The sequence below is a fragment of the Ovis aries genome, chromosome 1 (genome assembly GCF_016772045.2).
Source record: "Ovis aries strain OAR_USU_Benz2616 breed Rambouillet chromosome 1, ARS-UI_Ramb_v3.0, whole genome shotgun sequence".
Classification (NCBI taxonomy): Eukaryota; Metazoa; Chordata; class Mammalia; order Artiodactyla; family Bovidae; genus Ovis; species Ovis aries.
In genome coordinates, this window is record NC_056054.1 from 92,341,717 (window position 1) to 92,368,523 (window position 26,807).

The window sequence follows — 26,807 nt, forward strand, 5'->3', positions numbered from 1 at the left end:
CTGCTTTTCTGGGTGCCTGATGTCCTCTGCTGGCATTCAGAAGTTGTTTTGTGGAATTTACTCAGCGTTCAAATATTCTTTTGATGAATTTGTAGGGGAGAAAGTGGTCTCCCCATCCTGTTCCTCCACCATCTTAGGACCACCTCCTACTTATTTTTTAATATTGAGTTTTAGGAGTTCTTTATGTATTCTAGATACAAATCTCTTATCTGATATAAGATTTTTAAATATTTTCTCCCATTTTTTGAATTGTCTTTTCAGTTTCTTGATGGTATCAATTGTAGTACAAAGTCTATAATTTTGATTAGATTCAACTTCAAGTCTTAGGAGAAATCCTAGTTTGTCATGACATATAGCCTTCTTTATATTCTGTGAGATTTGGTTTGCTAGTATTTTGTTGACGATTTTTTTATATCTATATTCATATCAAAGATTGGTCTGTGGTTATTTTTTGGTGATTGTTTTGTCCTTAGGCTTCACGTGTTTTAACAAACTCTATGTGAAGCCTTGGAGCCCATATGTCTTTCTGACAGGTTAAGCTGTAGTTATTCATTTTTGCCATTTTTCCAGTCTCTCTTCCAAGCTATATTTCCTCACTCACCAAATTTTATGAGGAAAAAGATAAGAATATCATGATTTGGTATACCCTACTTATAAGTGGTGGCAGGCAGCCACATATATAAGGACAAAATTCACATGGTTTTTCAATGAATCTCTTATTTTTTGTTTTCTGCTCCTTCAGGGGAATCTTTTCTTCCTTTTTACATTTTGTCTTTGTCTCTTATGTTTTACTTATTGGCACGGATAATTAGTTCTTTATTGGTATGGTTGTTATGCTTTTTTGTCCAGATGATAGAGACTAAAGTGATAAAATCTAGTGATTTTTCTTTCATTTCCTAGGCTTCTTTTTCCTGCACTGCCTACATATCCCCTCAGATCTTTTCTTATCAAATCCAGGTATATTAGTGACAGTTATTCTCATTATTATATGTATTGACTTTCACTAATACCATGTAAGTAATGATTAGATTAGTAGCCACATTGAATCAAATCAGCCCAGTACTCTGATCAGCACAACACAAATCAGACAGTACTGTGTCTTGCCTGATGAACCTTCACTAGAATTGGAAGATTATGGCCTGATATGGCATGTTTCTGTCGTTGAATTCATTTTTGCCAGTTCTTAACCACTTTCCTTTCCTTTTGTGTTTTTTGTTGGTTTAGAGAGAGGAAGATTTTATAATCTGGATTTACTCTTCCACCCTTACAAAGAAGTTTGATCTACTGTATCAATTATTTTTTTGACATCTACTTTGTTATATATTTTTAATTTTTAATAAATTATAAACTGAAAGAAGGCATTAAGGGTTTATTACTGTTTTGTTTCTCTTCCTGTTGAGTTTTTAACCAATTTTACTTTATGTGTTTTGATGAATACTATTCATTGTGTAAAAGTTTGTACTGATTAATTGCTCCTTGTAAATGGTTATCTTTTATTTTTGCCCTTTTTGCTTTAAGGTCAGCTTTGCCCGATATTCCTGTTGTGATCTTTTCTTTTTATACTTGGTGGTTTTATATGTTTTTGTCTATGTCTTATTAACCTTAATGGAGTCTTATATGAGAACTCTCTTTAACAGCTTAGTTTTCCTGATAGTATTTACTGATATGATATATATTTTAAACTTATTCTTGCATTTTTAGAATGAACTCCGGTTGTTCATGAAGTATTTGTAATGTGATGCTACTTTATGTTTGCTATGTTTTTATTGAATACTTTTATATTGATATTTATAAGGTAGAATGGTTGTAGTTTTGGTTTTAAATTCATGGTAAAAATATGTATCAGTACACTTACTATTCATCTTAACATGTTTTAAGTGTATAGATTAGTAGGTTTAAGAATATAGATGTTGTACAGTAGATCTCTAGAACTTTTTAACTTGTAAAACTGAAAGTCTAAATCCATTAAACACTACCTTACAACCGCCTTTTTTCTCTGTTTCTATGATTTTAATTACCATTCATTATTTGTCCTTCTGTAACTGGATTACTTCAGTTAGCATAATGTCTTAAGATTCATCCATGTTGTAGCATGTGACAAAATTTCCTTCTTTTGTTCAGTCGTTCAGTGGTGTCCAACTTTTTGCAACCCCATAGACTGCAAAACGCCAGGTTTTCCTGTCCTTCACCATCTCTTGGAGCTTGCTCAAACTCATGTCCATTGAGTTGGTGATACCATACAGTCATCTTGTCCTTCCTTCCCTCCCCTCTCTCTCTCTGTGTGTCTCTTTCTTCTTCCCTCTCTCTCTCTCATTACTTTTTTAAGGCTGCCTAATATTCCATATTTGGATCACCAAAAAGGCAAGAGAGTTCCAGAAAAACATGTGTTTCTGCTTTATTGACTGCCAAAGCCTTTGACTGTGTGGATCACAATAAACTGTGGAAAATTCTGAAAGAGATGGGAATCCCAGACCACCTGACCTGCCTTTTGAGAAACCTATATGCAGGTCAGGAAGCAAAAGTTAGAACTGGACATGGAACAACAGACTGGTTCTAAATAGGAAAAGGAGTATGTCAAGGCTGTATATTGTCACCCTGCTTATTTAACTTCTATGCAGAGTACATTATGAGAAACACTGGGCTGGAAGAAGCACAAGCTGGAATCAAGACTGCTGGGAGAAATATCAGTAACCTCATATATGCAGATGACACCACTCTTATGGCAGAAAGTGAAGAGGAACTAAAAGCCTCTTGATGAAAGTGAAAGAGGAGAGTGAAAAAGTTGGCTTAAAGCTCAACATTCAGAAAACAAAGCTCATGGCATCTGGTCCCATCACTTCATGGGAACTAGATGGGGAAACAGTGGAAACAGTGTCAGACTTTATTTTTTGGGCTCCAAAATCACTGCAGATGGTGATTGCAACCATGAAATTAAAAGACGCTTACTCCTTGGAAAAAGAGTTATGACCAACCTAGATATCATATTCAGAAGCAGAGATGCCGACTAAGGTCTGTCTACAAGGCTATGGTTTTTCCAGTGGTCATGTATGGATGTGAGAGTTGGACTGTGAAGAAAGCTGAGCACTAAAGAATTGATGCTTTTGAACTGTGGTGTTGGAGAAGACTCTTGAGAGTCCCTTGGACTGCAGGGAGATCCAACCAGTGCATTCTGAAGGAGATCAGCCCTGGGATTTCTTTGGAGGGAATGATGCCAAAACTGAAACTCCAGTACTTTGGCCACCTCATGCAAAGAGTTGACTCATTGGAAAAGACTCATGCTGGGAGGGATTGGGGGCAGAAGAAGGGGCCGACAGAGGATGAGATGGCTGGATGGCATCACTGACGCGATGGATGTGAGTTTGAGTGAACTCCGGGAGTTGGTGATGGACAGGGAGGCCTGGTGTGCTGCTATTCATGGGGTCGCAAAGTGTCAGACACAACTGAGTGACTGAGTTGAACTGAACTGAACTGAACTGAACTGAATATTCCATTACATGTATATAGCACATATTCTTTATCCATTCATCTGTGATGAAAATTTGGGCTGCTTTTACCTCTTGGCTATTGTCATTAATGTTTTAATGAACAGAGGTATGCAGATGTCTCTTGGAGATCCTGCTTTGAATTCTTTTGGATATATATCGCCAAAGTAGGATTCTTGGATCATATGGTAATTCTAATATTAATTTTTTGAGGAACCACTGTACAGTTTTCCATAGCAACTGTACCATTTTTCATTCCTACTAATAATGTGCAAGGATTCCAGTTTCTCTGCATCCTTGCCAACACTTATTTTCTATTACTTTGATAGTGATCATCCTAATGAATGTGAAGTGTTAGCTCATTGTACTTTTGATTTGCATTTCTCATATAGTTAGTGATGTTGGGCATCTTTTCATAAGTTTGTTGGCCATTTGTATATCCTCTTTGGAGAACTGTCTGTTCACATCTTTTGCCCATTTTAAAATTACTTGGTTTTTTTGGTTGAGTTGTAGGAGTTTCTTGCATATTCTAGATTCCTGACCCTTGCATAGTCTGGATTATTAACCCTTATCAGTATGATATATGTTTTAATCATGTTTTTGTCATTTTATATTACATTAATTTAATATAATGATATAAATATAATAATTATTTTATTTTTCTCTGAATTATGTGTGTGTGTATCTTTGGTTGATTTGGGAGGTGTGTATAGTCTTTTTAATTATTTTATTGGTTGTTGTTGTTCAGTCACCTAGTCGTGTCCCACTCTTTGTGACCCCCACGGACTGCAGCACGCCAGGCCTCCCTGTCCCTCACCATTTCCCGGACTTTGTCCAAGTTTATGTTTGTTGCATCGGTAATACCATCCAGCCATCTCATCCTCTGATGCCCTCTTCTCCTTCTACCCTCAATCTTTCCCAGCATCAGGGTCTTTTCCAATGAGTCAGTTCTTTGCATCAGACGACCAAAATACTGGAGCTTCAGCTTCAGTATCAATCCTTCCAATTAGTATTCAGGGTTGATTTCCTTTAAGATTGAAGGGTTTGATCTCCTTGCTGTAAAGGGACTTTCAGGACTCTTCTCCAGCACCCTAGTTTGAAGACATCGGAAACATTTTACTGGTTACCTTTATGTTTTTAAACAATAAATTGAACACTTTCTCCTACTGCCTATTCATATATATATATATATATGTATATATATATATATATAAAATTATGTTTTATTATTTTATATTATCAAGATTAATCTGACTTTTTGTAACCTCATGGACTGTAGCTCACCAGGCTCCTCTGTCCATGGAATTCTCCAGGCAAGAATACTGGAGTGGGTAGCCATTCCCTTCTCCAGGGGATCTTCCTGACCAGGGATTAAACTGTGGTCTCCTGCATTGCAGACAGATTACTGTCGAGACACCAGGGAAGCCTGATAAAAGCACAATTCCAGTATTTAAGTTGAACTCATGTTTTATATGAAACTTTTTCTTAGTTTTCAATTTTGATCCTAGTCAATAAGCCAATATTCCCTGGTGGCTCAGATGGTAAAGAATCTGCCTAAAATTCAGGAGACCCAGGTTCGATCCCTGGGTTGGGAAGATCCCCTAGAGTAGGAAATGGCAATCCACTCCTGTGTGCTTGCTTAGAGAATTCTGTGGACAGAGGAGCCTGGTGGGCTATAGTCCATGGGATTGCAAAGAGTCAGATATGGCTGAGCAGCTAATACTTTGGCTTTCATAATATGCCAATTCTGATTTTGACCTCTTTTACATACCAATCAATATGAAGAAATTGTTAGTGGATGATAGTCTTAGCTTCTACTTAAAATATGTTGACTTTGTGAGACTGTGCTAAATCACCTTTCCTGTGTCTTTCATCTCTTGATGGTGCCTTACTCTGCCTAGTGAGATGTGGTATTTTGTATATTTGTCTATATTCTTGATATGGAAAGAGAGTTTTAAAGTCTTCCAGTTGGTCCTTCCAAATGTAAAAAATCTCACTCTGTATTCAGAACTAATATGGTGATTATGCCACTTACTGAGTTTATCTATTCAACTGTATACTCAGGATCTAAAGAAATTATCACAGAATAGGTTTATGGTTCCATGGGCTCACCATGAGGTGGACTTAGATTAAATGTATTTATCACCCCAAAACACCTGCGCTCAAGCTAGTGAGTGAAAAAATAGTAACATTATGGGTTATAAGGGTTGGTGTTAGCTGATAGTTAATATCCAATTACCAAAATTCAGTATGTATTTCTGATATTATTGCAAAATCCGTCTTTTAATTTAGAAGGTTCTAGGTTTATAAATTTATTCAGGTCTGAAAGGTGAGCACAAGGCTGTCATACTCTACTCCTGTACCTCAAGTCAGTCCTTTCTTTGCCAGTCCATATTACAGGCATTTTTTAGTTACTCATTAAATAGGGACCTTAGTGGACTGCCCATTAGTTTAGGGAACTCATGATCAGTTAGATACTACCAGAGAAGCACCTTTGGATATGAGCTAATCCATACCTTGGAAACACATGTTGTATTAGAACAGACTGTACTAAGATCTCCAGACCTGCAGAAGTCAGAGTCAGAGAAAGTACAGTTTAGGAAGGTGCTTTCTCCATTCTGTCCTCTAGAAGCTGAGATGTGTATTCTGAGAGTCAGTGTAATTCAGCTAGTTTAGAGGATATACTTTATCCTAGAAGACTGCATTTCATACCCACAGAGTAGATGTCAATTGTGATAACTGAAGATCAACTATCGCCAGTTGATAGGATACATAATAAGAACAGTGACTACTGTTATATCAGCTTATTGCCAGCTTCTTTCATGGTGAAGTGTATTGTCTGGTTAGGAGCAACGTTTTAGGAGAGATAGCATGGTGTACACAAGACGTTCAGTGAGTGCAGATATTGGCATAGGCATCATGGGCAGCCAAAGCAGGTTTGCCTAAAGTTGTACATGTGCATTGAAACTTCTCCTTCTCTGACACCTGTAAGGCTCCTTGAGGCTGTAACCATTCTGTTTTCTAGATGACTATCATATTAAAGGCATTGTACATATTATTTTTTTTTAGGCCAGGGTTAATTTTTCCTTTTTTCCCCTACTGAATGTACATACACTGATCTCCAACAGAATATATTATTTCCTGGAGTACTAGAGAAATTATATATTATTTTATAACTATTTTGTACTTTTTTGTAACTTTCTTTTTATTGCTCATCCCTGTTCATCTCATGTTGAAAATTGATTATTCAGTGTTCAACTGAATTGCTTTTCTTAATACACAAAGAATAAGTGTATTCTGCCTCTAAAGGTTCATAATATTTTGGATCTCTTTGCAGCTCTTTATAGCTAGTTAATTGTGTATATCCCTTACTTTATAAGCTGATCCATGCACTTCATTTTACAAATGAAAAAGCTGAGATTTGGTGTCTTAAAAGACTTACTCAAGAGTTCAGAGGTACCTGCCAGAGAAGATCAGAATTTTTTAAAAAAGATAATCAAAATAAAATAACATACTTCTGTAGAAAGGAAGTAATTTTTTTCTTTTCATTGTTTTTTTAAGATTTAGAAGGCAGGATTCTTTATTAGTATTTCCTAGGGAAGATTTGATAATAGGAACGTTAATTTTTATAATAGTAGTGACTACATTGTATGTACTTGATATTCATTTTTAATAGGAAGAACTCAAAAGAGAGATGAAAGAAAACACAGTTACTGTCAAAGAAAAAAAAGACAAGGTAAGAGTTTTATATAATTCTCATAAATTTCTTTATAACCATTTTGTTTTCTAACATCTATTTAGTAAATTTTTTGTCATAAATTGGGAAATAACATCAAAAATATATCACACAAAAGATGTGGTACCAACATAAAATGGAATAGTACTCAGCCATAGAAAAGAACAAAATAATACCATTTGCAGCAATGGACCTAGAGATTGTCATACTGAATGAAGTCAGAGAAAGAACTACACATATGGTCACTTATATGTGGAATCTAAAAAGAGGCTATAAATGAACTTATCTACAAAACAAAAATAGAGTTACAGATGTAGAAATTAAATCTATGATTACCAGGGAGTAAGGGGTTGGACTGTGAAGAAGTCTGAGCGCCGAAGAATTGATGCTTTTGAACTGTGGTGTTGGAGAAGACTCTTGAGAGTCCCTTGAACTGCAAGGAGATCCAACCAGTGCATTCTGAAGATCAGCCCTGGGATTTCTTTGGAAGGAATGATGCTAAAACTGAAACTCCAGTACTTTGGCCACCTCATGCAAAGAGTTGACTCATTGGAAAAGACTTTGATGCTGGGAGGGATTGGGGGCAGGAGGAGAAGGGGACGACAGAGGATGAGATGGCTGGATGGAATCACTGACTCGATGGACATGAGTCTGAGTGAACTCCGGGAGTTGGTGATGGACAGGGGGGCCTGGCGTGCTGTGATTCATGGGGTCGCAAAGAGTCGGACACAACTGAGCGACTGAACTGAACTGAACTGAAGGGGTTGGAAAGGGATAAATTGGAAGATTGGAATTGATATATATACACTGCTGCTACTTGCTAAGTCACTTCAGTCGTGTCTGACTCTGTGTGACCCCATAGATGGCAGCCCACCAGGCTCCTCCATCCCTGGGATTCTCCAGGCAAGAACACTGGAGTGGGTTGCCATTTCCTTCTCCAGTGCATGAAAGTGAAAAGTGAAAGTGAAGTCGCTCAGTTGTGTCTGACTCTTTGCGACCCCATGGATTGCAGCCTACCAGGATCCTCCACCCATGGGATTTTCCAGACAAGAGTACTGGAGTGAGTTGCCATTGCCTTTTCCGATATGCACACTGCTATATATAAAATAGATAACTAATAAAGACCTCCTATATAGCTCAGGGACTTCTGCTGTAATGGCCTATATGGGAAAAGAATCTAAACAAGACTGGATATATGCATATGCAGACATATAACAGATTCACTTTGCTATACACCTGAAACTAACACAATGTTATAAATCAACTATACCCCCCAAAATTTTTTAAAAACTATATATCACACAATTTCATTTCCAAAATTGTTTCTTTATTAATCCAAAAGCATTAGCTAAAACATTTCAAAGCATCTGTCATTTGGAAATTTAGAGAAGATTTTAATCTTTAAAAATTTTTATTATAGTATTAAATTAGGTACATTTGTGTTTCTTTCTTGAGAAATTTCCAGTGTTAGAGGGAAACCATTTCATTTAAAAATTCTAAAGCTCATGTTTAGATTATGTCTAATTTTGAGTTTTTGAGAGGGCTAAACAAATCACATCTTGCTTCTTAAATCTGAACCAGTTGAGAAAGGTGGTGAAAATCAAAATAGTATCTTTTCAGTTCAGTTCAGTTCAGTCGCTCAGTCGTGTCTGACTCTTTGCGACCTCATGAACCACACCACGCCAGGCCTCCCTGTCCCTCACCATCTCCCGGAGTCCACCCAAACCCATGTCCATCGAGTCGGTGATGCCATCAGCCATCTCATCCTCTGTCATCCTCTTCTCCTCCTGCCCTTAGTCTTTCCCAGCATCAGGGTCTTTTCAAATGAGTCAGCTCTTCGCATCAGGTGGCCAAAGTATTGGAGTTTCAGCTTCAACATCAGTCCTTCATCTTTATTATTGATAAACAATATTGGATAATGTGGCTTATATTTGAAAAAAACAGGATTTCTTAATCCTGAAATCCCAAATTAAACAAGTTTATCTACTCTTGTCATAGATAGAGCTGGATTAGGACAAGTCTACCCACTTGAATGACCTGCTCTTTTAAGATACATGGCATAGAGGAGAATGTGTGCTTCTTCGGTTACCCAAGGGGAGAAATAACGAAGAGGCTGAACTATATGTCCACAATTAATCATTCCATATTCAGCAATCCTGTTAAGTCATTGCTCTTCCCCTAAGGAAGCAGAGAGAGGTTAGAAATGTTCCCTGCACATGAAAGGAAGCATCAAGTATGAAAAAGGAAGGTTATATTCAGCTGCTAATATATTTGGTAATATAGGATTATTACAGAAGAGTGTTCTTGCAAGTTTTAGTTAAAATGATTAAATATTCTTTATACATAGTGATGTAGTCTCCTAAGTCTCCACAGAAGTTGCTCTGACTATAAACTGAAGATAACAGAGTTGTTGAGAACAGTTCAGTTGTTAAGGTATAGATGGTGCTTTAATTTTGATAGGTTTGTGTTCAAAGAAGGGCTTCCCAGGTGTCACTAGTGGTAAACAACCCACCTGCCAGTGCAGGAAATGGCAAGAGATACGGGTCCAGTCCCTGTGTCAAGAAGATACCTGGAGGAGGGCATGGCAACCCACTCCAATATTCTTGCCTAGAGAATCCTATGGACAGAGGAGCCTGGCAAGCTACAGTCTATAGCGTCACAAAGAGTTGGACACGACTGAAGTGAGTGTTCGAAGAGAAGAAAAAAAAGAATTATTGTACCTGTGAATGAATATTAAGTGCTTAATGTGTCCAGACACATATAATAGACACTTGAAAACATTATATTTGGAGAAATTATTGTCATATTAGAATTAACTGGGAGGATTAGATACAGACTGGGCTTCCCTGGTGGCTCAGATGGTAAAGCACCTGTCTGCAATGCGGGAGACCTGGGTTCAGTCCCTGGGTTGGAAAGATCCCCTGGAAAAGGAAATGGCAATCCACTCCAGTACTCTTGCCTGGAAAATCCCATGGACGAAGGAGCCTAGTAGGCTACAGTCCATGGGGTTGCAAAGAGTGAGACACAACTGAGTGACTTCACTTAGATACAGACTAAGCAAAGTATCTGATGAAGATAATATATTGGTTAAACTCCAGAGTTACTTCTAAATATAGAATATGTTCATATTGTGAAAATATATATCAGATATTACAGATTTGTTTTGATTCCTGTATAATCCTAGTAATTATATCTATTCTCTATATACATTATCAAATAGATTAGTTAATTCCCTATATTTTACCTGGGGGTCTGGATATATATATTGCAGATAATGAGAAAATGATAAATGAAAAGATTTAAATAGGCTTTTGTGTGCTATGCTTTATTCTAACAATATTGAAGTATCACAAACCTTATATATAATAATTGTTAGGTCTATCAATCAAAGATTTCTGAGTTTGGGTATGTTACTTCTTCATACTTCAGTCTTATCATCTATAAAAGGATAATAATAGTACCTTTTCCCAAAAGTTGTTATGAAGATTAAATGAGATAGTATTTGTGAAGCATTTGAAATAGTGCTTGGCACATAGGACATGCCGAATAAGTATTTATTTAAAAAGTAAGACAGAGAAAAGCATGAATGTTGTGTATACATGCATCACTGGAAATGTAATAGTTAGAAAAGAATGTAACTTGCAGGAGAGTACATACATCTTCATAAGGTATTACAAAGAGGGTTATTTCAGTAGTCTAGAATGCTGGTGCATTTTCTTTGTCTACCAAGCTACTAGAGAAATGTTAGATTCCCAGATATGACCACAAGGTGGTATAGTTGCCATTCTCAGTCCTTTTGGATGAAGAAAATTTGTCCATGAAAGCAGTTAAATTTTGGAGATTCTGAGGATGATTCCTGGTACGTTCAGAGAGCAGAAAAAGTTTCCTTTAATCAAAATTGCGTTATCAGCTATGTTATAGAAATATTTATGAAAGGGTATGTAAAATTTGCTCAGAGATAAAATTGCCAACATCCATTGGATCATTGAAAAAGCAAGAGAGTTCCAGAAAAACATCTATTTCTGCTTTATTGACTATGCCAAAGCCTTTGACTGTGTGGATCACAATAAACTGTAAAATTCTGAAAGAGATGGGAATACCAGAGCACCTGACCTGCCTCTTGAGAAACCTGTATGCAGGTCAGGAAGCAACAGTTAGAACTGGACATGGAACAACGACTAGTTCCAAACAGGAAAAGAAGTACATCAAGGCTGTATATTGTCACCTTGCTTATTTAACTTCTATGCAGAGTACATCATGAGAAACGCTGGGCTGGAAGAAGCACAAGCTGGAATCAAGATTGCTGGGGGGAATATCAATAACCTCAGATATGCAGATGACACCACCCTTATGGCAGAAAGTGAAGAGGAACTAAAAAGCCTCTTGATGAAAGTGAAAGAGGAGAGTGAAAAAGTTGGCTTAAAGCTCAGCATTCAGAAAACGAAGATCATGGCATCTGGTCTTCATGGGAAATAGGTGGGGAAATAGTGGAAACAGTGACAGACTGTAGTTTTTTGGACTCCAAAATCACTGTAGATGGTGATTGCAGCCATGAAATTAAAAGACGCTTACTCCTTGGAAGGAAAGTTATGACCAACCTAGACTGCATATTAAAAAGCAGAGACATTACTTTGCCAACAAAGGTCCATCTAGTCAAGGCTATGGTTTTTCTAATCGTCATGTATGGATGTGAGAGTTGGACTGTGAAGAAAGCTGAGTGCCGAAGAACTGATGCTTTTGAATTGTGGTGTTAAGGAAGACTCTTGAGAGTCCCTTGGACTGCAAGGAGATCCAACCAGTCCATTCTAAAGGAGGTCAGTCCTGGGTGTTCTTTGGAAGGACTGATGCTAAAGCTGAAACTCCAATACTTTGGCCACCTGATGCGAAGAGTTGACTCATTGGAAAAGACTTTGATGCTGGGAGGGATTGGGGGCAGGAGGAGAAGGGGATGACAGAGGATGAGATGGCTGATGGCATCACCAACTCGATGGACATGGGTCTGAGTGAACTCCGGGAGTTGGTGACGGACAGGGAGGCCTGACATGCTGCAATTCATGGGGTTGCAAAGAGTCGGACATGACTGAGCGACTGAACTGAACTGAACTGATGTAAAATGCAACTCTGAAAAAATGATACCAAAATTAATTTTTTGTGTGAAAAAGTGTTATGAACTTGGCAAGAAACCTGCAAATTACCTCATTTATCTCCTTTAAAAATTATTTTAATTTTAAATTGAGATATAGTTTACTTACAGTATTATTAAATATAAATTTCAGTTATACAACATAGTGATTCACAATTTTTAAAGGTTATACTCCAGTTGTAGTTATTATAAAATATTGGGTATATTCTCTGTGCTGTACAATATATCCTCATAGCTTATTTATTTTATACATAGTAATTTATGCCTCATAATCTTTATCTTGCCCTGAAAATTTCTGTAGGTTTTTATTTCATCATTTTTCCTCTCTCCCTTTTTTGTTTTCTGAAGGTGAATGAAACTGGTGGATAGAAAAGGGCTGATATTTTTACAGATGAAACAGGATTTATGAAAACATGAAAGAGATACCTTTGGGCTGTAGGGTTATTGGAATGAATCACAAATTAAGATTTCTTTTTCCCCACCAGGACTAGAGAATTTTCTTTGGAGACTTTCCAACTTTTGGTCAAATAGAGAGTTGAGATTATTATTTATTTTTTTAGCAGCACTGTGAGAACAAAGGGAGCAAAAACCATTTTCATCTTAAATAAGAAAAAGTCATAAAGAAGATAGGTGTAATTTATTCAAAGTTTTCTACTTAATACTACACTTGAGTGTAAATTCTAGTTTATTTCAGTGTTATTTTTAAAAGTTGCCGCACTTTAGTTAAAATGACACTTAATGATGACTTCATTCATTTTTGTTGTTCAATAGAAAACACAGACACCTTTATTGGAAACACCTGAAACTAATTATTGGAAACTTGATTCTAAAGTACCTCTTTCACAAAATGTATCTCGAAGCTTCCCATCAGCTGATCAGAGCAAATCTTCAAAAGATAAAAGAGACTATCTGCGTACACCTGCCAAAAATATTTTATCTACACCATTACCAAAGGTTTGTTGCTAAAATTTCTAAGAAAATTGTCCTTTTTTTAAAAATAAAAATGTCTCTGGTATCATATACCATATATCTGGTATCAAACACATAGGTATAAAAACCTTTGTCTTGAAAGTTTTGGTTATTTGTTACACCAGTGTGAAATAGTTTAATTGTTTTATTCTATCACTGTACACAACTTAATGACATCTTGGGCAAATTTTATTGCTTTCTGGCTTTTACGAGCATATAGGTCCCTGATAGACAAGCTCTAATTTTGACTTGAATTTTCCAGTATCACCTCAGTTACCTCCCTTTGCTGTTTACTCCTCATCGTCTTGTTGCTGGAGTCTTTTAGTTAGCAGTCAGCCTTTGTGAAGCAGGTACCACTAGCAAGGTGGCTCATATCTAGCTATCTTCAACATGTCCACTTAATCCATGGGGAATTCTTTCAACCTTGCAGTGTTAAATGGTGGTGTATAATGCTCTACTTCTGACTTCCCCTCTCCTCCTCTCTGCCATGTGTCTTACTCTGATTTCTTTTTACTTGTTCAAGTAGACATAAAAACAGATAAATTAGTCTTCTTCTTAGGTTTCTATCCACCTAGGGAATGACATGCCAGTCTCCCCTTCTAGAAGGCACCATTAGTCATTATAAGGCTTCTTTTTTAAAAAAAAAATTAACTAGAGAATAATTACTTTACAGTATTGTGATGGTTTCTGCCAAACATAAACATGAATCAGCCATAGGTATAGATATGTCCCCTCAATGGAAAAATTACTCAGCTATAAAAAGGAAAACTCCTTTTTAGAGTTATATCCTTACTTGCCTTGAGAGTTGATGGAGGAGTATTTCAACCTATCTTTACCCCGTAAGCCAAAATTTTGTGCTTTTCCCTCCCCATTTGCATAAATTAACTGGGAATAAGAGAGATATCTGGTGATTGTTAGTCTTGTTCTACCACCTTTTAATAAGCCTTAGAGAAGGAGGTAGCCCTAATTATACATTGCTTTCTTTAGAGTGTAAGTTACTAGCACTTTTCCCCCCAACTTTGCTTTAGTTGACAATTTCAGACAAAAATAGTCCCACTTATATCCTGTATTATATATATTGAATTATATATACAGTATTATCCACCTCATGGAAATTATGAAAATTAGTAAAGTACATAGCAAGGCTTTTATATGAAATTATCTTGTTGTATTTATTATTTTATTTTTCAAAATATGAAATGATCTCTATTAAAGAATTGTTGTTAGGTTGCTAAGTCATGTCTAACTCTTTGCAACCCCATGGTCTGCAGCACATCAAACTTTCTTGTCCTTCACTATATCCTGGAGTTTGAGCAAGCTCATGTCCATTGAGTTGATGATGGCATCCAACCATCTCATCCTCTGGTGCCCCCTTCTCCTCCTGCCCTCAGTCTTTCCTAGCATCAAGGTCTTTTCCAATGAGTTGGGTCTTCACATCAGGTGGCCAAAGTATTGGAGCTTCAGCTTCAGCATCATTCCTACCAATGAATATTTAGGGTTGATTTTCTTCAGATGTTCAAGCTGGATTTAGAAAAGGCAGAGGCACCAGAGATCAAATTACCACATCTGTTGGATCATTGAAAAAGCAAAAGAATTCCAGAAAAACATCTACTTCTGCTTTATTGACTTTGCCAAAGCCTTTGACTGTGTGGATCACAATAAACTGTGGAAAATTCTGAGAGAGATGGGAATACCAGACCACCTTACCTGCCTCCTGAGAAGTCTGTATGCAGGTCAAGGAGCAACAGTTAGAACTGGACATGGGACAACAGACTGCTTTCAAATTGGGAAAGGAGTACATCAAAGCTGTATATTGTCATCCTGCTTATTTAACTTATATGCAGAGTACATCATGCGAAATGCCAGACTGGATGAAGTACAAGCTGGAATCAAGATTGCTGGGAGAAATATCAATAACCTCAGATATGCAGATAACACCACCCTTATGGCAGAAAGTGAAGAACTAAAGAGCTTCTTGATGAAAGAGGAGAGTGAAAAAGCTGGCTTAAAACTCGACATTCAGAAAATGAAGATCATGGCATCTGGTCCCATCACTTCATGGCAAATAGATGGGGAGACAGTGGAAACAGTGACAGACTTTATTTTCTTGGGCTCCAAAATCACTGCAGATGATGATTGCAGCCATGAAATTAAAAGATGCTTGCTCCTTGGAAGAAAAGCTATGACAAACCTAGACAGTGTATTAAAAAGCAGAGACATTACTTTGCCAGCAAAAGTCCATCTAGTCAAAGCTGTGGTTTTTCCAGTGGTCATGTATGGATGTGAGAGTTGGACCATAAAGAAAGCTGAGTGCCAAAGAATTGATGCTTTTGAACTGTGGTGTTGGAGAAGACTCTTGAGAGTCCCTTGGACTGCAAGGAGATCCAGCCAGTCCATCCTAAAGGAGATCAGTCTTGAATATTCATTGGCAGGACTGATGCTGAGGCTGAAACTCCAATACTTTGGCCACCTCATGTGAAGAGTTGACTCATTAGAAAAGACCCAGATGCTGGGAAAGATTGAGGGCAGGAGGAGAATGGGACAACAGAGGATGAGACGGTTGGATAGCATCACTGATTCAAAGGACATGAGTTTGAGCAAACTCCAGGAGTTGTGATGGACAGGGAAGCCTGGGTGCTGCAGTTCATGGAGTTGCAAAGAGTCAGACATGACTGAGCAACTGAACTGAACTTTCTTTCAGATTAACTGGTTTGATCTCCTTGCAGTCCAAGGAACTCTCAAGAGTCTTCTCCAGTTCGAAAGCATCAGTTCTTTGGTACTTAGCCTTCTTTATGGTTCAATTCCACATCCATGCATGACTACTGGAAAAACCATAATTTTGACTATATGGACCTTTGTTGGCAAAGTGATGTCTCTGCTTGTTAATACACTATCTAGGCTTCTCATAGCTTTCCTTCTAAGGAGCAAGTGTTGTTCAATTTAATGGCTGCAATCACCATCAGCAGTGCTTTTGGAGCACAAGAAAATTAAGTCTGTCACTGCTTCTACTTTTCCCCTTCTATTTGCCATGAAGTGATGGGACTGAAGTTAAAATGCTTGTTTGTAACTGTTAAAGCTTCAGTACTTTGGCCACTTGATGCAAAGAGCTGACTCATTGGAAAAGACCCTGATGCCAGAAAGATTGAGGGCAGGAGGAGAAGGGGGTGACAGAGGATGAGATGGTTGGATGGCATCACTTATTCAATGGACATGAGTTTGAGCAAACTCCAGGAGATAGTGAAGGACAGGGAAGCCTGGCATGTTGCAGCCCATGGGCTTGCAGAGTCAGACACAACTTAGCGACTAAATAACAAAACACAACAACTCCATAAACATTGAGAAGAAAGCTTTTTTCCTTTTTTCCCCCTTTAACTGAGTGAGCTCCAAGTTGGGTCAAATACAGCCCTATGAAGTTGTCTAGAGAATCACTAAGTAAGTGAAAATGAAGTCGCTCAGTCGCGTCCGACTCTTTGCGACCCCATGGACTGTAGCCTACCAGGCTCCTCCGTCCATGGGATTCCCCAGGCAAGAGTACTGGAGTGGGTTGCTGTTTCCTTCTCCAGGAGATCTTCCCAACCCAGGGATAGAACCCAGGTCTCCTGCATTGCAGGCAGACGCTTTACCATCTGAGCCAGCAGGGAAGCTAGAGAATCACTAGACAGGTCAAATATTGACAACTGTTTCAGCATAAAATTTTGAAAGAGCTCCCAAGTGTGTTTTGCTCTGTTCATTGGCTGCCAGGCTCGACCAGAAATGTCCTTTTTAAGAGAGCAGGGGATGAGATGAGGAAAAGTTCAGGCACTAAATTTGCTCTTCTTACAGAGGTCCAGCCATTAAAAAAGAGAAACAACTCTTTAGGTTGTGGCAAGCTTTCTGTTAATTTCCACAGTTATAAACAAATTGATTTTGACCACTTTTACTGGCATTTTTATTGCTTTGTGGAAGAGCAAATTTTTGGAGGTTTACTCTGCTGTTCTTGCTGATATCAGTGACCTTACTTTTTAAAGACAATTTTTAAAACTTATAAACTTACATATACAGGATAATATGTAATACTAAACATTGACTAATGGAATTACTTTATCAACAAAACATGAGCAAACTTGCTTTCTTATAAATCAGGATTTTTATGTAGTAATAAAAGCTCTCAGTTCTTTGATCTTAATCATTGTTTGAAAAGTTTAAGTCTCTCGGCTACTGAAGCTGCAGTGTCTCTCCCATCCTTCCTTTCTCCTTCTCTCCCTCCCTCTCCCCCATTATTTTATTAAAAACTTCTGAATTAAATTCTTATCCAAAATTTCTACTTCATACACATGCCAGTAATAATGGAGAGTTATATTGATTGTTAAAGATTCAACCTGCCTTTATTAATAATATATGTTTTATTTGATGGGATAATTTTTTGTTTTGTTTTCTTTTCTTTTGGATAGGCATATACTGTGAAAACACCAACAAAACTAAAAATTCAGCAAAGAGGAAACAAGAATGTACCCATTGAAGAAAGTAATAGTAAAAAGAGAAAAATGGTCTTTGAGTTTGATATTAATTCGGATAGTTCAGAAACTACCGATCTTTTGGTAAAACTATTACAAATAATCAACATTTATTGTTTATATTATTATATTTCTACATTATTTCTTGATGTATGTGTATAATATATGTGCATAGTATCTATTACTGCAATACTAAAAAGAAATAAAATTCTCTATAATATAGGACTCTCTGCTTTTGTAGCATTTTAAAAAATTAGGGTTAAAAAAATCTCCCTTAACTTCAGAAAATAGGATATTTTGAAATACTTGATATGACATAGTTGGCATTTGAGATGACTAATTATCTTGTTTTCCAGAAGAGTGTTAATTTCTTTACCTTTTTCTTTTTGAGGCCCACTGGATCCCTTTAATCTTGCAGCCAAATTTGTTGTTCAGGACTCCTCTTGATTTTGCATATTATAAATGTTTTCTTTAATTTTATACCACTTATTGATTGCAAACAATAACATTTCTATGATTCTTAAAGAGTTAATGTGTTAAAAATGGCATGTTTAAGGAGGATAGTTCCTCTAGCAGTTTGTATGACCAGTTACTCCCTACTTCATACATATCATTATTTTCTAAAGGCATAATAATAATTTATTAAGAATAATTAAACTTACACTCATTTAGTTTAAAACCAGACTAACCTCCTTATACAAAATGGAGCAATTTACCAAAGATTCTTAATTACAAAATTGTAATTAAAGCCATTTGTTTTATTATTGCAACTCATAACTGTGAGATTCTTTAAGTTTTTATACTGCTTTGAGACCTCTGCTTTCATTTATTCTGGAATAATGAATAGCTGAAGTCTTAAAATTATAATTATTTAAGTTAACTTAAAGAAAATTTCTACTCTAGTATCTCTTTGTTTTATAGATAATGATTAAGACTGTAAAAACTTTACACAGAATACTTCAGTTATTTTTTAAAACAATGTAACACTCTAGAAGTAGAGACAGAGTTCTTATTCTCATTTTACAGATGAGGAAACTGAGTCACACTGGTACTTTTCCAATATCACATAACTAGAAAGTCATGGAGCCAAAATTTGAACACCAACTGTCCAGCTCCATGGCCTATGTATGTCATTGTACACAATAATTTCCAGGTGTAACTGAAGTCAAGATATTAAAGATATTTTAAAAAGTGATGAGAATTAGTAGAAAGAGCATGAGCTCTGGAATTAGAGATAGTAGGTCTAGAATTCATACTGTTTCTTTTCTGAATTTAGGCTAGTTTCTTTACTTATATGAGATTTGGAATAACTCATGATTTCGTGTCATTTTTAAAAGTAGCATCACAACTTTGTAACATCATGAACACTACAGTATTTTATTTATACTATTACAGTTTAAATTATCTAAGAAGACATTTCACAATAGGCTTTATCAGTTATAATTATCACATGAAATTAAAAGTCTTTGATAAAGTCAAGTACATGGGAAATTATAAAATCTGAAATGATTGTAATTTTGGTTTCTGACTTTACTTTTTATTTTCTACATAACTTAAAAGCTAATGCTTATCTATATTGCTGGGCACACAATATATGAAGATGTAATTTTGACATCAGTAACAGAAGGAAAATGGAGCTGTTTGTGTAGGCTATTGAAGTTAGTATAAATTCAAATTAGGTTACTATAATGTTTGGTTGTTATATGTAATTCCTATGGTAACCTCAAAAGCATAGAATATGCACAAAAGGAAATGGGAAGGAAATCAAAACAGTTTGCTACCAAAAATGTTACCTAGACAGAAAAGAAGGTAATAATAGAGGAAATGAGTAACCAAGACCAAATCAAAACAAAACAAAACATCTGTAAAGCATATAGGAAATGAATATCAAAAAGGTGAAAGTTAGTATCTCTTTATCAGTAATTAACTTACATATGAGTAATTTACAGTGTATATTTGGAGGATTATATACTCCAATAAACAAAAAAAAACTCATGTTAGCTTCAAATTGGCTAAATATGAAAGGCTGGAAAAAGATATGCAAATAGTAACCAAAAAAGAGGTGGGTTGGTTTTACCAATATCTGACAAAATAGATTTTAAATCAAAAAGTATGAGAAACAAATAAGGACATTATATGTAAATAAGAGATTCAATATAGCAAGAAGTTATGACAATTTTAATCATTTATACACCTAATAACATACCCTTAAAATATATAAAGCAAAGCTTTATAGAATTGAAGAAATGGACAGTTATACATTAATAGTTGGATACTTCAATACCTCTCCTTCAATAAAGGGTAAAACAACTAGACAGAAGATAAGTAAGGAAATAAGATTGGAACAACACACACCAAATAGATTTAATAGACACATATAGGGCAATGGCACTCCACTCCAGTACTCTTGCCCGGAGAATCCCATGGATGGAGGAGTCTGGTGGGCTGCGGTCCATGGGGTCGCCAGGAGTTGGACACGGCTGAGCGACTTCCCTTTCACTTTTCACTTTCATGCACTGGAGAAGGAAATGGCAATCCACTCCGGTGTTCTTGCCTGGAGAATCCCAGGGACGGGGGAGCCTGGTGGGCTGCCGTCTATGGGGTCGCTCAGAGTTGGACACGACTAAAGTGACTTAGCAGCAGCAGCAGCAGACACATATAGAACATTCAGTTCAACAAAAGAATACACATTCTTCCCAACTGTACATGGATATTCTCCAGGATAGACCATGTAGGTCCCAAAACAAGTCTCAATAGATTTAAAAAACGGGCATCATATATAAATTATCTTCTCTGAATACAAGAGATGAAGTTAGAAATCAGAAAGAGAAGGAAAACTAGAAAATTCACAAATTTGTGAGAATTAATACACTTCTAACCAACCAATGGATCAGAGAAGAAAACACAAGGGGAATTTGACTTAGGGATGAATGAAAGTGAAAACACAGTATACCAAAACTTATGTGAGACAGAAAAACCAGTGCTTTAAGGGAAATATATAGCTCTAAATTTCTACACTGAAAAAGAAAATCAATAAACTAACTTTTTATCTTAAAGAACTAGAAAAAGAAGATCAAACTAAACCCAAAGGTGACAGAGGAGGGAAATAATAAGAATGGAGATAAACAAATTAGGGAAAAGAAAACAGAGAAAAATGAATGAAGTCAAAATTTATTTCTTTGAAAAGATCAATTAAATTGACAAAGCTTAGCTTGACTGACAAAAGTCAGAAATATAATTGGAGATGTTATTACCAACTTTTTAGAGATAGAGAGTACTGTGAACAAATCTGCCAACTAATTAGATAACCTAGAAGAAATTAAAAAATGGAAAAACTACTTGAAATACACAAATTGCCTAAGCCTGTTTAAGAAGAAAGAGAAATTTTGTGACTTAGTGAATTCTGCTGAAATCTTAGAATTTATGATAATGATTGAATATTTTCATCCATGAACCTTCTGAAATTTGTATTAAATGTGACTCTAATGAGCAGTAAAAGATATTGTGAACTGTTTGCTTCTGACTAAATTTGTGTTACATGTTCATTAAGAAAATGGATTCTGGAGCTAGCCTACCTGGATTTTAATCCTCACTCTATCTCTTACTAGCTGTATCGTCTTGGGCAAGTTACTTAATATTTGTGTGTCTCATTTCCTCACCTTTAAAATGGAAATAATAATAGTACATATAGATCATAAAAATGTTGTAAGGATTAAAACCAATTAAAATATGCTAAGTGCTTAAAACAGTGCCTGACATAAAGAAAGAACTAAATAAGTGTTAGCTATTATTACTTGGGAAAATATTCAGAAATTGATAATTGGCAACATTTATAATTTTTATAGGATTATGAATGCTTATTATAAGGCCTAAGTATGTTTAAATAAAAAGGCTGGGAAAAAGAGTGGGAAAAGTGAAACTGAAATAGAAATCAGTAGAAAAACACTATTCATATACATCTTGTATTCTACATAACCATTTAGATGTATGGTTAGTAGAATCAAAATCAGATTTCCTTGTCTGGCAGACTGAGAGTTTAGTTTGTCAGTCTTCTTCCTTCAGGCTTTTAAATTTTCCTTCCTCTTCTTTCTCCTTCCCCTGCCTCTTTTTTTCTTCCTCTTTATACTCTTCCATTTCATTCTCATATGTAGAATATAGACAAAAATTTTATAATATTAATGGTGGCAGCCTCCAAATTATATTTTTATATTTTTCTTTAAGAGCATGGTTTCAGAGGAAGAGACACTGAGAAAACTATGCAAGAATAATAATCCACCAATTTCTCATCTGTGTGTCAGAACACCAAAAAAGGTAGTTATTTTGGAAAGCAAATTTAAAAAGCTGGATTTAATTCTTTTTTTTTTCTTTGAGTTAAACATATTATGACTTTATTTTCTATCCAGACTCCTCCATCTCTAACAACTCCTGGATCTATGCAGAAGTCTGAAACTATGAGGAAAACGCAGGAGGACCGTTGGGCTGTAATTGCTAAGATGAATAGGAAACAAAAACTAAAGGAAGCAGAAAAGCTGTTTGTTTAATTTCAGAAAATCAGTGTGATTAAGGAGCCTATAACATAAAATTTATAGTTAACGTTTTTAATTCTTATTTTCTAAAGAGCCAGACATATTCTGAAATGAAGACTTTTGATTTGTAAATAATTTGTTTCTTTATATTTTATTGTATCAGCCTAAATGGGAAATAACCACATTGTTACTTAAAAATTTGTAATTCTCTTCAGATAATTAGATGATTGTTTTGGTTTTACCTTTTCTTGAGTTGATGAAAACTATTTTGGCTAAGTTTTCGCACTTATAAAATTGTCCATTGAACACTAGGAATATGTTGTTGAGATATACTGTTTATTCTTTACTATTAAAATATTTTGGATTCACATAAATACTTCTCATTGTTTCTGTGAGGTTGCCCGAGCAGCTTAATCATAACTTTGCTAGTATTATTTATTTTTCAAATCTTGAGGTCATTTTATTTGTTTCACGGTCTGAAGCAGCTTTGATTTATCTGTTGATAAAATTGACAAATGGCTTTACATTGCAAGAAAAAAGATTCTCCTGATATGACTTCCTAAAATACTTCATTTATTCAACATTCATTTGGCAAATATTTATTGAGTATCTGGTTCAGCGGTAAAGAATCCACCTGCAATGCAGGAGAAGCAGGAGCCATGGATTTGATCCCTGGGTTGGGAAGATCCCCTGGAGGAGGAAGGTCATAAAGAATCAGACATGACTCAGCACATATGTATATGTACCATGCTAAGACTTAAGCACAGTTCTAGATACTGGGGATATAACAAAAATAAGACTTATCTTCCAGAGCTTGCATTTTACAGGGAAAATAGGCAATAAATAAACTATATAAACACATAGTATATTAAGGATAATTGCTAAGAAGAAATAAAACAAGAGTATTAGAGAGTGTTGAAAAGACTTGAAATTTTATGTAGAGTGACCCATACTGAAATGACATTTGAAGAGCTGATGAATAGTGAAACTGTGGCTATCCTGAGGATAACATTCCTGATAAAAGGAACAAAAAATATAAAGGCCCAGAGGTGGAAATGTGCTTAGTGTATCTGGGAGGCAGCAAGGAGGCCAGTGTGGGTAGAGGACAATGAGCAAAAGAAGGGTATAAATTAGAAAAGGCCTGTATTTAACAGGATAGAGAATTTGGGTGGACAGGTTATATAATGGTTATAGGCTATTGTGAGAACTTTGGCTTTTACTCTGAATATGATATGAAATTAGCAGACATTTCTGAGCAAAGACCATGATCTGACTTATGTTTTTAAAATAAAGCTCTTTCTGACTGCTGTATTGAGAACAGATTTTTGAAAAGAGGACAGAGGAAAACTAGTTATTTTAATAATGCACATGAAAGATTATAGTGGCTTGAACAAAGGTGAGAGCAGCAGAGGAATAAAGAAGTCAACTTCTAGATCTATTTTGAAGATTAGATGTGGGATATAAAAAAGGGCCAAGCAATACAATTTTGAACATGCTAAGTCTAAAATGCATATTAGACATCCAAATAGAAATAGTTAAGTAGGCTTAGAGACAGATCCAGGGTAGTGATATAAATTTGGGAGTTAGCATATTTAAAGCTATCAGAGTGGATAAGAACATGTACAGTTGTGAGCATGACTATACCTAGGAAAGAGAAGAGATCAAAGATGAGAAGGAACCGTAAAAGGATTAGCTAGGGTAATAGTGAAGTCTAGCAAGAAGGTATTTCAAAGAAGAGTGATATTGAGCATCTTTTCATGTGTGTGTTAGCCATCCATATGTCTTCTTTGGAGAAATGTCTATTTAGTTCTTTGGCCCATTTTTTGATTGGGTTGTTTATTTTTCTGGAATTGAGCTGCTTGTATATTTTCGAGCTTAGTTGTTTGTCAGTTGCTTCATTTGCTATTATTTTCTCCCATTCAGAAGGCTGTCTTTTCACCTTGCTTATAGTTTCCTTTGTTGTGCAGAAGCTTTTAATTTTAATTAGATCCCATTTGTTTATTTTTGCTTTTATTTCCAATGTCACTCATTATCAGAGAAATGCAAATCAAGACCACAATGAGGTACCATTTCACACCAGTCAGAATGGCTGCGATCCAAAAGTCTGCAAGCAATAAATGCTGGCGTGGGTGTGGAGAAAAGGGAACCCTCTTACACTGTTGGTGGGAATGCAAACTAGTACAGCCACTATGGAGAACAGTGTGGAGATTCCTTAAAAATTGCAAATAGAACTGCCTTATGACCCAGCAATCCCAGTGCTGGACATACACACCGAGGAAACCAGAATTGAAAGAGACGCATATACCCCAATGTTCATCGCAGCACTATTTATAATAGCCAGGACATGGAAACAACCTAGATGTCCATCGGCAGATGAATGGACAAGAAAGCTGTGGTACGTATACACAATGGAGTATTACCCAGCCATTAAAAAGAATACATTTGAATCAGTTCTAATGAGATGGATGAAACTGGAGCTGATTATACAGAGTGAAGTAAGCCAGAAAGAAAAACACCAATACAGTATACTAACACATATATATGGAATTTAGAAAGATGGTAATGATAATCCTGTATGCGAGACAGCAAAAGAGACACAGATGTATAGAACGGACTTTTGGACTCTGAGGGAGAAGATGGGATGATTTGGGAGAATAGCACTGAAACATGTATACTATCATGTAAGAAACGAATCACCGGTCTGTGTTCGATGCAGGATACAGGATGCTTGGGGCTGGTGCACAGGGATGATCCAGAGAGATGATATGGGGTGGGAGGTGGGAGGGGGATTCAGGATTGGGAACTCATGTCCACCCGTGGCAGATTCATGTCAATGTATGGCAAAACCAATACAGTATTGTAAAGCAAAATAAAGTAAAAATAAAAATTAAAAAAAATTACAAGAAAAAAAGTGATAAATTGTGTTAAATGCTGCTCAAAGGTAAGATAAAATTGATTAGTGTGTCATTAATGTGGAGGTCTTTGTTAATCTGAACAATGGCAGTTTCAGGCTTCCCAGGTGGCACTAACTCAATGAAACTAAGCCATGCCCTGTGGGGCCACCCAAGACAGGCGGGCATGGTGGAGAGGTCTGACATAATGTGGTCCACTGGAGAAGGGAATGGCAAATCACTTTAGTATTCTTGCCTTGAGAACCCAATGAACAGTATGAAAAGGCAAAATGATAGGATACTGAAAGATGAACTCCCCAGGTCAGTAGGTGCCCAATATGCTACTGGAGATCAGTGGAGAAATAACTCCAGAAAGAATGAAGGGATGGAGCCAAAGGAAAAACAATACCCAGCTGTGGATGTGACTGATGATAGAAGCAAGGTCCAATGCTGTAAAGAGCAATATTGCATAGGAACCTGGAATGTCAGGTCCATGAATCAAGGCAAATTGGAAGTGGTCAAACAGGAGATGGCAAGAGTGAATGTCAACATTCTAGGAATCAGCAAACTAAAATGGACTGGAATGGGTGAATTTAACTCAGATGACCATTATATCTACTACTGCGGGCAGGAATCCCTCAGAAGAAATGGAGTAGCCATCATAGTTAATAAAAGGGTCCTAAATGCAGTACTTAGATGCAATCTCAAAAACGACAGAATGATCTCTGTTCTTTTCCAAGGCAAACCATTCAATATCACAGTAATACAAGTCTATGCCCCAACCAGTAATACTGAAGAAGCTGAAGTTGAATGGTTCTATGAAGATCTACAAGACCTTTTAGAACTAACACCCAAAAAAGATGTCCTTTTCATTATAGGGGACTGGAATGCAAAAGTAGGAAGTCAAGAAACACCTGGAGTAACAGGCAAATTTGGCCCTGGAATGCGGAATGAAGCAGGGCAAAGGCTAATAGAGTTTTGCCAAGAAAATGCATTGGTCATAGCAAACACCCTCTTCCAATAACACAAGAGAAGACTCTACACATGGACATCACCAGATGGTCAACACCATCAGATTGATTATCTTCTTTGCAGCCAAAGATGGAGAAGCTCTATACAGTCAACAAAAACAAGACCAGGAGCTGACTGAATTCAGACCAAATTCAGACTGAAATTGAAGAAAGTAGGGAAAACCACTAGACCATTCAGGTATGACCTAAATCAAATCCCTTATGATTATACAGTGGAAATGAGAAATAGATTTAAGGGAGTAGATCTGATCGATAGAGTGCCTGATGAACTATGGAATGAGGTTCGTGACATTGTACAGGAAACGGATCAAGACCATCCCATGGAAAAGAAATGCAAAAAAGCAAAATGGTTGTCTGAGGATGCCTTACAAATATCTGTGAAAAGAACAGAAGCGAAAAGCAAAGGAGAAAAGGAGATATAAGCATCTGAATGCAGAGTTCCAAAGAATAGCAAGGAGAGATAAGAAAGCCTTCCTCAGCGATCAATGCAAAGAAATAGAGGAAAATAACAGAATGGGAAAGGCTAGAGATCTCTT

At 36.4% G+C, this 26,807-nt stretch overlaps 1 protein-coding gene across 2 annotated transcripts in view; it reads left to right on the forward strand.

Annotated features, from left to right (window-relative positions):
- Positions 1–22,723, forward strand: part of SYCP1 (synaptonemal complex protein 1) — a 136,965-nt gene extending 114,242 nt beyond the window's left edge. For both annotated transcript variants that reach the window (XM_060413293.1, XM_060413286.1), the window contains 5 exons: positions 7,159–7,218; positions 13,133–13,315; positions 17,761–17,907; positions 22,045–22,134; positions 22,227–22,723. In XM_060413293.1, the coding sequence (XP_060269276.1) occupies positions 7,159–7,218; positions 13,133–13,315; positions 17,761–17,907; positions 22,045–22,134; positions 22,227–22,364 (618 nt within the window). In that variant the 3' untranslated portion in view covers positions 22,365–22,723. The remainder of the gene's footprint in view (positions 1–7,158; positions 7,219–13,132; positions 13,316–17,760; positions 17,908–22,044; positions 22,135–22,226) is intronic.
- Positions 22,724–26,807: the final 4,084 nt, after the last annotated feature.